General features: G+C 43.7%; 1 protein-coding gene across 2 annotated transcripts in view; it reads right to left on the reverse strand.

The window, feature by feature from the left end:
* Positions 1-18,653, reverse strand: part of MAP3K12 (mitogen-activated protein kinase kinase kinase 12) — a 217,806-nt gene that overhangs the window by 48,517 nt on the left and 150,636 nt on the right. For both annotated transcript variants that reach the window (XM_063952144.1, XM_063952145.1), the window contains exons 3-5: positions 15,764-15,947; positions 12,603-12,794; positions 5,277-5,435 (exon numbers count right to left, since the gene is read on the reverse strand). In XM_063952144.1, the coding sequence (XP_063808214.1) occupies positions 5,277-5,435; positions 12,603-12,794; positions 15,764-15,947 (535 nt within the window). The remainder of the gene's footprint in view (positions 1-5,276; positions 5,436-12,602; positions 12,795-15,763; positions 15,948-18,653) is intronic.

The raw sequence follows: 18,653 nt of genomic DNA on the forward strand, positions 1-18,653 counted from the left end.
AGTTATGAGCTGACTGGTACTTTATCTCTGCCCACTTTATCTCTCTCTAAGGAGTCTATTCATGAAGTAGTGAAAAGAGTGGAGAAGTGAGCCAGTGGAGAAGTTGCAAATTATAAATGTTACGTCAATGCTGATTGGTTGCCGTGGGCAACTTCTCCATTGGCTCACTTCTCCACGCTTTTCACTGCTTCATGAATAGACCCTTAAGGCTTAGTACATAGACCTCATAGACCCCATGAATGCCTTGGAGAGAGATAAAGTGGACGGAGATAAAGTACCAGCCAATCATATCCTGTCACGTTACAGGCTGTGTTTGAAAAATGACAGGCGCTGATTGGCTGGTACTTTATATCTCTCCACTTTAGCTCTCTCCAAGACTTAGTACATTGACCCCTAACTAGGGGAGATGTTCTAAGCCTTGAAAAGTAACAAACTTCACGGTGATAAAGTACCAGCCAATCAGCTCCTAACTGCCATGTTATAGGCAGAGTTTGAAAAATGACAATTAGGAGCTGGTTGGTTGGTACTTTATCACTATGAAATGTATCACTTTTCAAGGCTTAGTACATCTGGCCCTATAGTCATATAACTTTCCTGAGAAAGGGCGTTTCAGGAACAATGTGATCATATGTAACGGGCCTGATGTGGGAGTGTCCTAGGAGTAATGTGGGCATGTATGTAAAGCACTGTGTGATTCTGAGGCACGAATACAGGGAAGAGAGGGCTGTTTCTGATTAATATCTTGCACCAACATGGGCTGGTGTAAGTGCCAATACTAATGATGGTGACTGGTGTAAAATCATTGGGCGACATGGTTTTTAGCTTGCAGACACATGATCTTCCTGCATTAGCCCTAAATCAGGTTCCCCAGGTGCCTGCAACCTCAGCCACTTTGGCGTATATATAATGGGTGTGGAATGGGTGGTGCATACAGGTCCACACCGCACTCCCTTTCCCCATATAAAATAATACTTACCTCTCCGGACTCCCAAGTTGGCCGGTGCTGCAGACAGAAATCACCAGGAAAATGGCGTGGCAGCCATCTTCCCTGAGATTTGTGAAGTAGACATATCTCCAGGTACACAGCACAGGCGCCATGTTCCCAGAGACCTGTGCATGCCCAGTATACTCTGGTACAAAGCCTACTGCACTGCCAGAGAGGAGGGGGTCGCACAGAGCCTGCACACGGGCTCTTGCCTCTCTTAAACCGCCCCTGCTCAGCCACTATGTATGCGTCTCAGGAACAGCCACGCAGTGCACATATGAGGCCTCATTTAAGTAGGTTGCGATTTTGTAGCCCAAACATAAGCACAGAATTCCTGCAAAATACCCACTCCATGGTAATGTCAACAGCGTCACTGCACAGTTTCCCCATAGACTCCCCTCCAGGATTTCCTGCAGGGAAGGTCTAAACAGAAGGCAAGTATGACATACACTACCATTTAATTCTCTAGTAATCCTGTAAAGGCATCTGGAAATAATATTAATCCCTTTGCTTGAGACATATTTTCAACCTAGTGCAGCAATGCTATTTTTTTAAATTGTGTTTAAATGGGGTCTAAATTCCTTATTCTATTCAACCTTCAACTCTTGCTTGTCCATATATTCCCTGAATATCACTGAGGCTCATCCTAGCCGACCAAGACATCGAATTTATGGAAGTTGTTGTTTAGCAATCCACATGATGTGTTACTGTACTGGCTGTGGCACTATAGGACTGGTAACAATAGAGCTTGAACTCCTCTTTAGTATGAGGGTGTGAGATGGATAGGTCATCGGCATTACAGAAAATTATTTATTACAGGTTGAGTCTCCCATATCCAAAATTTTCTCATGAGAACAACAGTACTGGGGGTAATTCAGACCTGATCGTAGCAGCAAATTTGCTAGCAGTTGGGCAAAACCATGTGCACTGCAGGGGGGGCAGATATAACATGTGCAGGGAGAGAAAGATTTGGGCGGGGTGTGTTAAAACTGAAATCTAAATTGCAGTGTAAAAATAAAGCAGGCAGTATTTACTCTGCACAGAAACAAAATAACCAACCCAAATCTAACTCTCTCTGCACATGTTATATCTGCCACACCTGCAGTGCACATGGTTTTGCCCAACTGCTAACAAATTTGCTGCTACGATCAGGTCTGAATTACCCCCAAAGTCAATAAAATACTTAAGCAACCTATGACCATGGCTATAACTAGCAATGACTTCAGAGAGATTTTGAAAAGGAGTTAATGATTTGTAGAAGGGCAGTTAAGAAAATGATAGGTAGCATAAGGGTACTGAACTTATTTAAAGAAAAAAACAAAATCTATGTGGGATGGCTGCTTTGAGTAACCTGAAATTTGGGAGTCCCTATGGCAAGTATAGTGTAGATCTACATTTATAATACTAATAAATAATAATAAAACTCATAATATATTTTTACTGCTTAGGAGCATCAATATGATTCATGAAGGCATTGGCGTACCGATAATGGGTGCGCAAACCCTGCACCCATTCAATATACTTACATTGGGGCTGCCGCTATGGAAAATCTCAGAGAAAATGGCAGTAGTGTCATTTTCCTGTGTGCAAAAGAGAAAAATACGCATGTGCAGTAGGCTCCCGCAGATTTCTAGAGTCCACACCAGTGGTTCCCAAACTGTGTGCCGTGGCTCCCTGGGGTGCCTCGGGACACTTGCAGGGGTGCCTTGGATTGGTGGTCCAGGACCAGTTCAAATTATTTATGGTGAATATAATAGGCAAAACTAGTGCTAATAGCTGTCAGTCATAAAATATGGGGACAAACAGAAGCAAATCTTGTCCCTCACCACACAACTGACTCTAAGGATGACATATAAATGCGATCTACTTAATTTAATATTTCATTCTGAATTTCTCAATAAGAAATTTTTGGTCTAAGGGTGCCGTGAAAAAAATTCTGAAAATATTTGTAAACCACTGGTCTACACTGTGCATGCAGTGGCACAAGGAGTGGGCACTCACAGAGTGCACTTGGGCCCCCTTCTCTCATAAGATACTGCTACATTATGGGAATAATGTATTAACTATGTTTTTTGTATGTTTGAATTTACACCCATTCATAATGTCTTAAAATACAATGACAACTCATTTTGGGTAGTTTTAGGTATTTGGGTGTATAGTGAGATTAATGATTTACTGAACCATTGGGTTAAATGATACAAAGATGTTTCCAAATGCATTTGGGTATTACCACATACTGTTTCTACCTTTCCTTCCGCGGTTCCCCCCTCCCAGGGTCCTGCTCCACCAAACTTAGTGGAAAAAATGACTAATATAAGTAAATGGAAACACAGAGTCTTGGGCTCCCTGGACCATCTAACTGGGCAGCCTGCCAGTTGGCTGATACGTAATTCTCCCCAAGGAAAGGTTTTCTAAGACTGCTGCCTGTGAAGAAACTGACATGTTACGGATAAGCAAGACTTCAGCATGTAGAATCTACTACATGAAATGTCACTACACTAACAGGGTTACACAAGCTCAGCGCAGCTGAAGATACAATAATCACACATTGCAAGATGTCGTCTCGCACTGGATCCATTTGTATCTCTTGTTTACTGACACTTTGATGTATTCTGTTAATTGACAAATATCCCTAATTTCCCCCCCTGGTGTAATGCGGGCTACGCTTCTTGTGTCAGGAAATAATTTCCTATTATAATTTAATTATTATTATTTTTTTAAAGTCAACGGTTCTCTATTGTCATCAACATGTTGTGGATTTTATGGTGAGCGGCAAGCTTAGACCAGCTGTTAGAAATGCCTATGTCCACCGTTTAATACACAAACAAACAGAAAAATAAATCTGTAACTAAATCAAATATCAACTCAGTAAAAGGGCAATTTAGTTCTATATCGCGGTCATAGCTATCCATGTTTTTATGTGGATATAATGTATTCGTCCACATACAACAAACCATTAGTGTAACAATCTTTTGTGAGTCATAAACACAACAGGATCTGATGGCATCTCTAACTTAAAATGTTTTCTTGGTCTATCCTTGTTAAATACAGTAATCGAGTACAGAACTGACAAAACAACCTGTTGTTTATCTTTTATATGTGCAGGAAATTAAATATGGGAATAATGAAGGTCATGAATTCCAGAATCTGGAGCTAGTTACCTACCATCAGACCCGGCCTTAGGTATAGGCAAACTAGGCAAATGTCTAGGGCATTTGGTATGCTTAGGGGCACCAGCAGCTTCTGCTGATTAAAATGATATGCGGCATGCCTATATGTTGTGTGTATGTTGTGTGTGACTGCGGCTGTATCTGCATCACGAAATGCTACGTTGCGTGTATTCCTGGAAATCACTGTAATGTAGCATTACGTATATGCAGATACAGCCGCAGTCGCACACAGAATATAGGCATGCCACATATAATTTTAATCAGCAGAAGCTGCTTGTGCATTCTAGCCACATAGTAATTCAAATAAGATGCATTTTCATAAACAAAATGCGCCCGACGTTAGCAGAGCTGCCAGCTGACTCATGCCAGGCATCTCTTGCAGAACTAGCGGCAGTACTAGGGGGCAGCAGCCAAAATCTTGCCTAGGGCATCATATTGGTTAGGGCCGGCTCTGCCTACCATAGCGCTTCTCAATACTGTCAGTGGAAAGAGGAGCCTATTGTAAGTAACCGAGGAAAAGCAGATGAGTGTGTTTGTGAGGGAAGGTGGTGCAGAGAAATGGAGGGTGGAATCGGTGATGAAAGGTGACGTATAGAAGGGGGAGTACTAAAATAATCAGGTATGGTCCTGCCTCCCAAGATAAAACAACACAGAATTCCCCCAGCACACTATAATGGACCCGTCATAAAATAGTCACATGCTACGTAACAACACAGAGGAAAGGTATTCATTAATACAAGCACTACATACATACTGTGTTATATTATGCTTGTTTTTTTTAGGAAGAGTGTTTTATTAAATATAACAAACCTTAAAAAATTACGGTTAATGCATTAGCAGGGAAGTATAATTTAATTTAAGATATGGTTCAGTTGGGATGTAGTTGGAAGACCGGAATCGTAATCCAACACTGCTTAGAATCCCAATGCCGGAATCACGTCGGTCACAATCCTGAACGCAAGTATGAGGGGTAGGGTTAGGGTTAGGCTGTGGGAGGGGATGGTAAAAGTGAGGGTTAGCCTACTTACCTAAATGTGTTGGGATTTTAACCGTTGGGATCCCGTATCCAACCCTTTCAGTTACATTAGTTATGATACACTGTACATCCATAATCCACTCACCAGATGTCCACCTTTTCAGAGACAGGCTCATTGCGTATGACCTCTGGCGCCATCCAGGCTACCGTTCCCGCAAAGGACATTTTAGTGCTCTTGTCACTCAGCTCTTTGGAAGTACCAAAATCTGATATTTTTACCAAGTCGTCATAAGTGATCAGCATACTGTGGGTAACAGAAGAGAAAATAGAAAACAATTGGTGCTGGAACAAAAGCCAGTTCCTATATTTACATAGAGGGGAGAAGGGTTCATTATAAATATGTCGCTAAGACATTTTTACAAACATAGAAATTAGGCACATGCAATGCAGCTCATGCTTACCACATATCATATATACAGAAGACAATACTATCACAAAAAAACAGTATGTGCCCATTTAATGTTCTCAATGTAAAGCTTGGACAGGTCATTCTAGGCCTGTATCTGATTTGTGTATAGAAGGAGTAATACATATGATGTACTTTCCAAAAAATAATAGAACCATCCTCCTAGTTTCCACACGGACCCCCGCCCGTACCATACTCCCCACTTATGTTGTTTCTCTCCTCTCTAGACTCCTGTAGTACTATTTCATGCCCATATTCTGTCACTTTATCATATCTTCATGCAGTTGATTTACAAGGTCTTAAGTTAAGGTGGGAATCTCAATCTGATGTGGAACGGAAAAACGTACTTGGTTTTCCCGGAATATCTACTGCCTCCGAAAGGTTCCAACAAAAACAATTGTATATAAAGTACAGAACTTAGTTATCTACTGCCAGATTACTGACATTTTGGGGCAGGGTGTCTGATACTTCTCATAACTGCCCAGTTGATAGGGTTCCTTTCTGGCACCTCCTTTGGGAATGCCCAGTAGTCAGTGTTTTCTGGGATAAAGTCAAACATGTAGTAACCAATACTGCATTTCCCCTTCTGTTCTTACACTGGCAACGTGTTGTCTGGAGGCGTTGGTAGGTGGCGTTTTAGACACATACAGTAGACGGTATGCATTTCAGCTATGCACATTAGCTAAGGTGTGTGTAGCTTGCTCTTGGGCGGCTTCTTTGTGACCTGATTTTCATGCTTGATTGTCTCTGAATATAACTTTGAACGTATTTGGAATTGGTGGAAGACATCAAGGTATGTCCTTTCTCATATCCAGGATTAATCTGTTGCTGTATCACACTTGGGGACCACCCATTCACTGGGAGGCAGCCATCATGCTGTCTTTGGGACTGATTCAGACAAGGAAGCAGCCGCACGACTGTATGCAGCAGCCGTGTCCATCTAGTCCTCAAACATGCACTGGCCACAGTGTGCATACGCGACCCTTCTCTTTGCGGCCACATCCTGGAAAGATGCGACTGGAAGATGACTGACAGCGGCGGGCGTTTGGGGGAGGCGACGCAGCCTTTTGCGGGCGTGGCGGGCCGAACAGGGGCATGCTGGGAGAGTTTTCGGGGCGGCTGTGTGACATCACACGCAGCCGATCCAATTTAAAAAATGGTGACAGGCCGCCTGACAGCGCAGTCAGCCTTAATTCGATGCGTCCACGCATCGTGAGGCAGCGCCACACACATGCTGGGTGGCCCCCAGCATGTGAAGAGATGGTGGCAGATCTTGCAGCGTATGCAGCAATCTGCATACATCTCTGAATAAGGTCCTTTATCTCATGTGCGGGTGTGGTTCGTTACCTGAGAGCTGGTTGGGATCCCAGAACCCAATCCTATCTTACAGCTGTATGTTGTGTCTCTATACGTCTGGACAGTACGGCTTAGGTAATTTTATTTGGTTATTTGTTTTTGTTTTTTAATCTTGTTTCTAATACTTTTTTGCTGTTTATATTTATTCAATCCACTATGGATATGGGGTCAAACCAATTACCCGTGAAGGGTGCGAGTTGCTGTAGTGTTGAAACGCTGACAATGGCAGCGCAACTTGCACCCCTCGCGGCCTATTCTCAGCCCAAATATCCACAATAGGACTGCAAGAAGCTTTATGCAAGTTCAGGCTGCCGTGCTAACTCGTACCCACAAAAACACTGCTAGTAATTGGATTGACCCCTATTACTAATATTTCTAATAAAATATTCACTTACTTCTTCTGACTATTCTCAGTGTGATGTGTTCTACAGTATATTCTGTTTTTATATGGTCATGTACAATGTCTGTTACCTGCAATGCGAATACAGTTGAACTGTTATTTTATTTTGTTTATTTTGAGTGTTAATGCAAAATCTCTAAAAATCTACTCAATAAAAAATAATAATAATAAAACCAACTCTATTTCAATGCATGGCAGTGGTACATATATTGTACCGAGGTTTGATAACACCATGGTAAAAATACAGAACTGATGCAATGACTATAAGTGTGAAACAGTAACTGGAGTACAAACATTCTAAACCTTATATTAATCTCAAAGCCACTCTACAGCTTGCACTGTACTTTTCCACTATTCTCCTTAGTTAAACTTGAATAAAAAGAGCGCTCTGTGCAAGCAGTGTTCTGTTCCTTCAACGCCAACCTCTGTTTCCACCCCAGTGCTACATGGCATAACACTCAATGGAAAATTGGGGGGTTTGCTGTTCCAGAACTGAAAGCCCAAGAGTGGTCTCAGTGAGCCTTGGCGTCATAGCTGCAGCATGACCTACTCTGGCAGTTGTACCACAAATGCCACATCGCCTCTCACTGGTCTACAATGCAAATTGCAAATGTACAACAGGGGCTCGGGGCAGTAGTGGTTTAACTAACATGCTACATTAACTGGGTATCTGGTCAGGATTCCCGCTGGCGGGATGCCGGAAGTCAAATTGTAGACGTCGGAATACCGACATTAACTGTTTGGCCTGTTATTTGGATATTTTGCCAAGCTAATCATCCAACCCACAGCGCCACTCCAGAACTGACAGATATTCAACCCACAGCGCCACTCCAGAACTGACAGATATCCAACCCACAGCGCCACTCCAGAACTGACAGATATCCAACCCACAGCGCCACTCCAGAACTGACAGATATTCAACCCACAGCGCCACTCCAGAACTGACAGATATCCAACCCACAGCGCCACTCCAGAACTGACAGATATCCAACCCACAGCGCCACTCCAGAACTGACAGATATCCAACCCACAGCGCCACTCCAGAACTGACAGATATCCAACCCACAGCGCCACTCCAGAACTGACAGATATCCAACCCACAGCGCCACTCCAGAACTGACAGATATCCAACCCACAGCGCCACTCCAGAACTGACAGATATCCAACCCACAGCGCCACTCCAGAACTGACAGATATCCAACCCACAGAGCCACTCCAGAACTGACAGATATCCAACCCACAGCGCCACTCCAGAACTGACAGATATCCAACCCACAGCGCCACTCCAGAACTGACAGATATCCAACCCACAGCGCCACTCCAGAACTGACAGATATCCAACCCACAGCGCCACTCTAGAACTGACAGATATCCAACCCACAGCGCCACTCCAGAACTGACAGATATCCAACCCACAGCGCCACTCCAGAACTGACAGATATCCAACCCACAGCGCCACTCTAGAACTGACAGATATCCAACCCACAGCGCCACTCTAGAACTGACAGATACTATAAGCTTTATAACATATTATGCAGCACTAAATACTGAGGAGCTCATGGTATAAATAAAACCAGTGACATACTGTAAAGCATATGGTAAAGATGGCTGTGCTTAGGTGAGATACACAAAGCCTGCTTGGAGGAGCTTACTGTCCTTCTAATCATGGTGATGGGCATGGTGCCAAAGGTGAGTGCCCATACCAATGGTTCCTTCTTATTTTTTACTGTGCGTTACACTTGGTCTGTGCAAAAAGTTTTATGTGTGGTATTGTATGATTACCGGATACTAACACAGCCTGATTCCTGATCTTCCCTGTCTGCCCGGAACTCTGACATATGGCTACTACGATTTAGACTTTGGAACTAAGCTGCCCATCCTAAACTCTGGCCAGTTTACTGGTGTCCTGTCCCTTGTCCTTCCTATGCCAACAGCTGCCTAGTGGCACAAACCTAGGTACTGTCACCTTCTCAAGGTCATAGAAATATCATTCAATGCCGCAGGCAAGTCAGTGTCAATCATTAAAGGCCCAGTGGGTCCAGGCATACTGATCGGTGGGATCCCAACCGCTGGTCACATGATTACATCCCACTATGGCAGAAACCAGAGTTGGGACATTAATTGCAGTCTGTGACACACAGTAACTATATTATCAATGTTTGGTTGCAATATTACTGATAACCAGACTAGACAGAGATTATTTGTACAGTGGCTGGAATGCTTAAAGTTTAAAACATAATCCGTTAAAATGTAATCAGCCCACGGCATGAGTCATCAATGTCATCACCCAATCCATCTGTCTATCCATATGTGCTAACAAATCAGGCTTAGGCCCCATACTTCAGTATTCTACAGCAAAGGCAGAACCAGAAAAATACTTGACTGCAGCACTAAAGTTGGTACTTTCTGATTTCTACTCCACGACTTTCTCCATTCTATGGCGCTGCGCACTGTTTATGTGCTGATCTTAGGAGGATACAGAGTAATAAATAATACGCCTGTTTTACACACAAAAACTAAATTATTACATGATTTTATGGGACAATATATTTGAATGACTTCCAAGGACATTAGCACATTTGGAAGTGTCCTGATTTTAACCATTACTTTCAATTGACTTAGGTGCATTTGACAGGGGAAGCACATTAGGAGGAACACCTAAGCCAGTGTAAATAAAGAATCCAAATGTCAAATGACACCTGAAATAAAAGCAGTTCTGTATAATCACGGATGAGGACAGAACAAGTGTAAGATAAGGGGATTGTCAGGGTGTGATAGGAGGTAGTACTTTCATGTGTGCACTGAAATGACAGATAAAAAATCCAGACTTTGGGCCTCATTCAGGTTGGATCGCAGTGTGAGATCCAACTGCAGAAAATGAGAAAAAGATGCGGGCGCATGCGCTCGCATTTTCTGTGGGTGGGCCACAGATAGGCTCTCATTCCGAGTTGTTCGCTCGTTCTTTTTCTTCGCATCGGTGCGATAAGTCGCAAACTGCGCATGCGCAATGTTCGCAGTGCGTCTGCGCCAAGTAAATTAGCACAAAAGTTTGGTATTTTACTCACAGCGTAACGAAGAATTTTCATCGTTCTGGTGATCGTAGTGTGATTGACAGGAAGTGGGTGTTTCTGGGCGGAAACTGACCGTTTTCTGGGTGTATGTGAAAAAACGCTGGCGTTTCTGGAAAAAACGCGGGAGTGTCTGGAGAAACGGGGGAGTGTCTGGGCGAACGCTGGGTGTGTTTGTGACGTCAAACCAGGAACGAAACTGACTGAACTGATTGCAGTGGCAGAGTAAGTCTCGAGCTACTCAGAAACTGCAAAGAAATTTATCGCGGCTAATTGAATTCCCCCCCATAGTATCTAACTGGTGGATATGAGACACTGCACAACCTCTGGTAGCAGTGCATCATATTACTGTATTAAGGGACCCATACATAATGGGAGAATTGGGGCAATTACCAGTTCTCTCGATGCCTGGGTCGGGGGATCAGAGAAATCCAACATGATGGAAACCTTTGATTCGCTGATTCAGACTGAAACATGATCAGGTGCAGCAAATGAGGGATTTTACGCATGCAGTTTTTCTCCTGATTCTCTGACCGATCACCGATGTCTGCTGTTCAGCATTTTTGATTGCCGACTGATGTCAGGAATCGCCTGCCTGATGTATGGCCTGTCTTAGAAAATTTTGGAGATTCTGATAATGGAAAGTTTTGGCAATATTGTAAAAAGTCGTTTTTAACTACGTTGTTTGTTAATAAAAATGTTTACAGTCTTCATATAGCTGTATACATAGATCAGGCTTTTTCAACCAGTGTGCCGTGGCACACTAGTGTGCCGCGACCAGTTGCAAGGTGTGCCGCGGAGCCAGTGCAGCTTCCTGCACCTTCAGAGTGAACTGTTGACCCGGGCTCTTCTTAGAGGATCAGTCGTGCTCCGGCCATGACCTATGCCTTGAAAACGATGTGATATCACCCGCCTGCATACACATCTTCCAGTTCCCGCCAGCATACACAGCTTTCCTTGCCCACCCACATCCACACCTGCCTGACCGCCCGCTGCTCAGTATTCGCAGAACTCCACTATGAACAGCCCCCGCCACTGAGGGACAGGGAGGAGGACAGCTGATAATATATGTTATTTTATTTCTCCTGTGGGGAATAATAGGATTTCAATAGGATTTATGTGGGGAGAATAAGGATTTATGAGGGAAACAATGTGAACAATTCATGTGGGGAGCAATAGGATTTATGTGGGGAGCAATGTGATTGATTTATGTGAGGAGCAGTAGGATTTATGTAGGGAGCAACATGATTTATGTGGGGAGCAATGTGATTGTTTTTTTTGTGTAGGCCAATGTATGTGTGGATTTTCTTTTCTTTTTTTTTTACTGTGAGGGCCAATGTTTGTGTTTTGTTTTTTTCTGTGTGGAACTGTTGGTGTGCCTTGGCAATTTTAAAATATTGGAGGTCATTCCGAGTTGTTCGCTCGCAAGGCGATTTTAGCAGTATTGCACACGCTAAGCCGCCGCCTACTGGGAGTGAATCTTAGCTTCTTAAAATTGCGAACGATGTATTCGCAATATTGCGATTACAAACTTCTTAGCAGTTTCAGAGTAGCTTCAGACTTACTCGGCATCTGCGATCAGTTCAGTGCTTGTCGTTCCTGGGTTGACGTCACAAACACTCCCAGCGTTCGCCCAGACACTCCTCCGTTTCTCCAGCCACTCCCGCGTTTTTTCCGGAAACGGTAGCGTTTTTTCCCACACGCCCATAAAACGGCCTGTTTCCGCCCAGTAACACCCATTTCCTGTCAATCACATTACGATTGCCGGAGCGAAGAAAAAGCCGTGAGTAAAAAAACTATCTTCATTGCAAAATTACTTGGCGCAGTCGCAGTGCGGACATTACGCATGCGCACTAAGCGGAAAATCACTGCGATGCGATGAAATTTACCGAGCGAACGACTCGGAATGAGGGCCCTTGTTCGGTGTGCCACGAGTAAAAAAAGGTTGAAAATCACTGACATAGATGATTCATGATAACATCATATGACAGAAGCAATTTTGAAACCTTGTTAGCAAAAACCCCTTATTAGTTCTATTTTGATATATATATTTATGGATAAACATAACAAATACTAATATAGAACCCAAATCCCAGTCTGCAAAAGAGGATAAAGCAGTTTACAAATGATATTTAGTACAGTACAGAATATTTGATATTACACATTACAGCAGACACTTACTTAGGTGACTTGAGATCTCGATGGATAATTTTGTGGAGATGCAGATAGTTCATTCCGCCTGCTATACCCATGGACCAGTCCACTAGTAAGGAGGGGGTGACCTTCCTCCCTGCACGTAGGACTTCATACAGCTGCCCTTGGGCACAGAACTCCATTAGGATACAGTAGCAAGGAGCCTGAGTGCACACACCCCTGCAATATAGAAGCGCAAGAAGATTGTTAACTCTTTATGGAATGGCAATAGTATAAATGCGGAACAAGCATGTTTTGGTATTAGGTTACACTGTTGTTAATGTAATAACAGAAGAATAGATACGTAGTAGAAATATAATGGGAGATGAACAGTTATTGCAATATCAATAGTACAACATTAAATAGGAAAATTGATGACTCTCTTTGCTGAGTCCTTATTGTTCCTGTTGGGGTAATTGGGGACTAAAACTAAAAGACAATATGGTATTTATTGTGAACACACAATTTTTAGTTACCAAATTTGATCTCAATTCCTCTTTTTCTATTATTCCTCCTTTTCACGAACCATTCAACGTGAATGTTCACAATCAGTTACGTCATTACCCCTTATCTATTCCCATCCTATACCTAGCTTAATATATTCCTTCAGAAAAATATTAGCTGCTACACAATGGCCCAGATTTATCAAGCCTTGAAGAGTGATAAATTGTATGGTGATAAAGAGGTCTATTTACTAAAGGGGGGTACTGACGGGAGAGATGTGTGCTGAGTGATCTTAACACAGACAGTTCAGCACACATCTCCCCCCGCTCAGCACAGCGCGATGTGCTGAGCGAGGAGGAGGGGACGGACGGACGGGGGGGCGCTCACTTCACACAGCGGTGAAGTGAGCGACCCGCTAGACTGTCCTGCATGCAGGCTCAATCTAGCACCGGCTATAGCGATGTGCGGGGCCGCGCATCACTATCGCTGGGGGGCATACACACGGCAGATCCGTGCTTAAAATCTAAGCAATCTAGTCAGATTTTAAACGCGGATCTCTCTGTGTGTACCCCCCTTGTGACTTGGACAGAGATAAAGTGGATGGAGATAAAGTACCAGCCAATCAGCTCCTAACTGACATTTTTCAAACCCAGCCTGTGGCATGGCAGTTAGGAGCTGATTGCCTGGGACTTTATCTCTGGTGACTTTATCTCCATCCAAGGCTTAGTAAATAGACCCCAAAGTGCCAACCAATCAGCTCCTAACTGTCATTTTTTTTCAAACACATGACAGTTAACAGCTGATTGGATGGTACTTTATCATTGTGCAATTTATCACCCTCCAATGCTTGATAAATCTAGGCCAATGGGGGGGTCATTCCGAGTTGTTCGCTCGTTGCCGATTTTCGCTATATTGCGATTAGTCGCTTACTGCGCATGCGCAAGGTTCGCAGAGCGCATGCGCTTAGTTATTTTACACAAAAGTTAGGTATTTTACTCACGGCATAACAAGGATTTTTCATCGTTCTGGTGATCGTACTGTGATTGACAGGAAGTGGGTGCTTCTGGGCGGAAACTGGCCGTTTTCTGGGAGTGTGCGAAAAAACGCTGGCTTTTCTGGGAAAAACGCGGGAGTGTCTGAAGAAACGGGGGAGTGGTTGGGCAAACGCTGGGTGTGTTTGTGACGTCAAACCATGAACGAAACTGACTGAACTGATCGCAATGGCTGAGTAAGTCTGGAGCTACTCAGAAACTGCTAAGAAATTTCTATTCGCAATTCTGCTAATCTTTCGTTTGCAATTCTGCTAAGCTAAGATACACTCCCAGAGGGCGGCGGCTTAGCGTGTGCAATGCTGCTAAAAGCAGCTAGCGAGCGAACAACTCGGAATGAGGGCCTATGTTCCTAAAATAGAGATAGTATTTGGATCTGGGGCTGCGATAACGCTCAGTGCCCCAAACGCTGCAGCATGACTGATATCTGGGGGCAGTAACAAGCAGCGCTACAGATAATGTAGGTATGTCGGCCCTGTTTTCTGAGCATGCTGAAGCCAATGGCTGCGTCCTTGGACACAGCTTCATTGCCCTCAGCAACATGAATTTCCCAGCCATCCTGAACCTGAGGGTTACTCAGATGAGCGATATTCATGCAGATGATCCGATACTGCATCTTGGACACACCAGCGGTTCAGAGAAGCCAGCAGTGTGCTTCTATTTACACAAGACGCCTCCTGTGGAATCAGCATAGCACAAAGACAGAGCAGTACGGATGGTGTAAAGGTTTGTATTACTGCCTCACAGCACTTAGGTCTAGTTTCAATTACCATCAAGGCTATATTCGTGTGTAGTTTGTATGTTCTTTCCGAACTTGTGTGGGTTTCCTCCGGGGACTCCGGTTTCCTCACACATTCCAATACTCAGAGGTTAATTGGCTCCAGACAAAAAATTAACCCTAGTTTGTAAGTGTGTGCATGTCCCAGGGACGTGCGGTGAGGTAAGTGGCTCAGGAGGCACTGACTGGTACCAGAGCCAGATTCACACACAATATACGAGCCCAAGGGTGCATGTGGGCATTACACACAGGTGCAGCAGTATATACTGCTGGAAATCTGGTGAGTTTTGATCAGAGATATGCGGAAAAGATAGGGGGGGGGGGGGGGGGGGCGGGCACTGCCTCACCTGTCATATACTTTTTACTCCAGAGTTTCGACTATAAAAATGATTAGAATAATACAAAGAGGATATTTCTAATATAATCTTTGAATAATTCGTATACTTTATATAGTCAAAACTCTGGCGTATACGTTAGTATGACAGGAAAGGCTCTGCCTCACCTCTCTGCGCGTCACTGGCGTGTACATGGGCAGACTAGATGAGCCAAGTGGTTCTTAGCTGTCATCAAATTCTATGTTTCAAAGACACAGCAGATGTGTGATATGTGTACAGCTCTGAATCAGGCCCAAAATCCAATCTGTTCTGGTTATTTTAGAAATAAAATGAAACTTCTCTCTTAATGTTGTCTTGATCGCCTTTAAGCTACCAATCCATCTGCATCAGCATAATTAATTACAGTTTGAGTAATAGTTTTGTGACATGGCTAAGTCATTCTGATGTTGTTGCATTCTAGAAGAAGCAAGCTTTTGCTATCATGTAATAGGGTCAGTGCAGATTTGAATTGCAGGCAGTAAGAGGCAAAGATCTGTTGCTCACTTGAAGGTGATGATATTTGGATGTTTCAGTTTCCGCAGATGTTTGATGTCTGTCTCTTTTATTTCTCTGACTTTCTTCACTGCCACTTCTTCACCATGAAACATTCCCAGGAAGACAGCTCCCTGGGCACCACTGCCCACCCACTGCAGGTCCTGAATCTCCTCAAAGGGGACTTCCCACGAGTCTTCAAATTGGAAAACAGATTTGTGAGTGCACACAAACACAACTGTTTAAGGTAAATGCATGTTACTGTAGATGTGTCTATTGACTTTTATTTAAAATCGGAAAATATCTAGAACTTCAGCTATCTGATCTGTTCAGCCAACCAACCAACCAACCAACCAACCAACCAACCAACCAACCATAGTTTGGATCATTTTTTTTAAATCATATTAAGTTTTCATATTAGTTCCTTCTGTAGATTTACACTTTGACTTGACCTAAATAATAAAAAAAAAAGGAGATTTATGGTAGACTTACCATCAGAGCCGGCCCTAACCAATATGATGCCTTAGGCAAAATTTTAGATGGTGCCCCCTAGCACCACCGCTGGTGCCCCCTAGCACCATCGCTGGTTCCGCCTCTGACCTTGCACCTCTTTCCCAGCACCACCACCCCTCATCCATAGCAGTCCTTATTTTGGTGTTTGTACCCCCTATATTTTAAATAGGAACAGTTTGCACATTTGGCACACAGACCAAAAAGGGGTGTGTTTTTACTGGCAAGGGGCATGGCCACACAATAGTAACCCCAATTCCAATTACGCCACACAGTACTGCAACTTTAGTCACATTTATTCATGCGATAGTGTCCATAATTCATATTACATCGCACAGTAGTATCACTTTACCTTATAAACGTTACATTAGAGCCCCTTATTCACATTACATCACACTGAATTGCTCCTTATTCACATTCACATTACACCACACCCTATTGCTCCTTATTCACATTAGAGGACACAGTAGTGCCCTTTCTATACGCAATGCCACATAGTAGAGCACCTTATACACATAATGCCACACAGTTATGCCCCTTACACATATGAGACACATTATTAATGTCCTTATAAACATAATGCGCCTTACACATTATGACAATCTTTATTAATGCCCTTTTACACATAATGTCCCTTACACATATGCTGCACATTATTAATGCCCTTATACACATAATGACACACATAGTGCCCCCTACACATGTGCTGCACATTATTAGTCCCCTATACACATAATGACACAGTACCCCTTACACATATGTTGCACATTATTAATGCATTTTTACATGACACACATAATGCTCCTTACACATATTCTGAACACTACTGCACAACCAACCCACTCACATGCACACAGCACTCACACTGCCACTAACACTGTGACCTCTGCCTCTGCTTGGATACAGATGTGTCCTCATAAATCTTGCCTCAATGCTAACGTCGGGCACATTATTTTAATGAAAATGCATCTTATTTGCATTGCTATGTGGCTAGGATGCACAAGCAGATTCTGCTGAATAAAATGATATGTGGCATGCCTATATACTGTGTGCGACTGTGGCTGTATCTGCATATGAAATGCTACACACAGAATATAGGCATGCCGCATATCATTTTAATCAGCAGAAGCTGCTGATGCCCCTAGGCATATCAAATGCCCTAGGCAATTGCCTATTTTGCCTATGCCTATGGCCGGCTCTGCTTACCATGATTAAATTTCTTTCTGCGAGGTACATTGGTTCCACAGGGAAACATCGGGGTGTAGAGATGGATCTTGATCCAGGCACCAACAGGCAAAAGCTTTAGACTGTCCCAGGATGCATTGGGGCCTCTTCTATAACCCCACCTCTAGGCACTGTGAGCTCCGTTTCGTTAACCAGTCCAATGCAGGAGCAGGTAAAAGAGAAGGTAGATGTTAGTCACATAGAACCACGTTCTCACAACAAGAGAAGGGACTAGCGGCTAATGCCCTACAAACCCATAGAAACTAGCTGCGTCAGGGTGGGCGCCTTGTGGAACCAATGTACCTTGCAGAAAGAGATTTAACCATGGTAAGTCTACCATAAATCTCCTTTTCTGCAGCGGAGTATATTGGGGATGTCCTAAAGCAGTTCCTCATGGGAGGGGACGCGCCATAGCGGGTATGAGAACCCGGTGTCCAAAGGAAGCATCCTGGGAGGTGAAAGTATTAAAAGGCATAGAACCTAATTAACTTGTTCACTAAGGACCACAAAGCCACCTTGCACAATTGTTCAGCGGACGCGCCTCGACGGGCTACCCAAGAAGGTTCAACAGACCGAGTAGAATGGGCTTTGATAGCAAGAGGAGCTGGAAGTCCAGCCTGCGCATAGGCTTGTGCAATCACCATTCTAATCCATCTGGCCAAGGTTTGCTTATTCGCAGGCCAGCCACGTTTGTGAAAACTAAAAAGTACAAAAAGGGTATCTGACCTCCTGATAGAGGCAGTCCTCTCCACATAAAGATGGAGAGCCCTTACCACATCCAAAGACCGCTCTTTGGAGGACAAATCATAAGAGATAAAGGCCGAAACCACAATCTCATGGTTAAGGTGGAAAGATTACACCACCTTAGGCAAATAACCAGGGCAAGTTCTAAGAACCGCTCGGTCATGGTGAAATATCAGAAAGGGTGGACGACAGGACAGAGCGCCTAGGTCTGACACCCTCCTAACAGAGGCAATAGCCAGTAGGAACAGAACCTTGACCGTGAGCCATTTAAGATCCACTGACTCATGAGGTTCAAATGGAGACTCTTGCAGGGCATTTAGGACAACAGACAGATCCCATGGAGCTACAGGAGGGACATAGGGAGGCTGAATCCATAAAACACCCTGAGTGAAAGTATGAACATCAGGAATAGATGCCATTTTTC

The sequence above is a fragment of the Pseudophryne corroboree genome, chromosome 2 (assembly GCF_028390025.1).
Source record: "Pseudophryne corroboree isolate aPseCor3 chromosome 2, aPseCor3.hap2, whole genome shotgun sequence".
In the NCBI taxonomy this organism is placed as follows: domain Eukaryota; kingdom Metazoa; phylum Chordata; class Amphibia; order Anura; family Myobatrachidae; genus Pseudophryne; species Pseudophryne corroboree.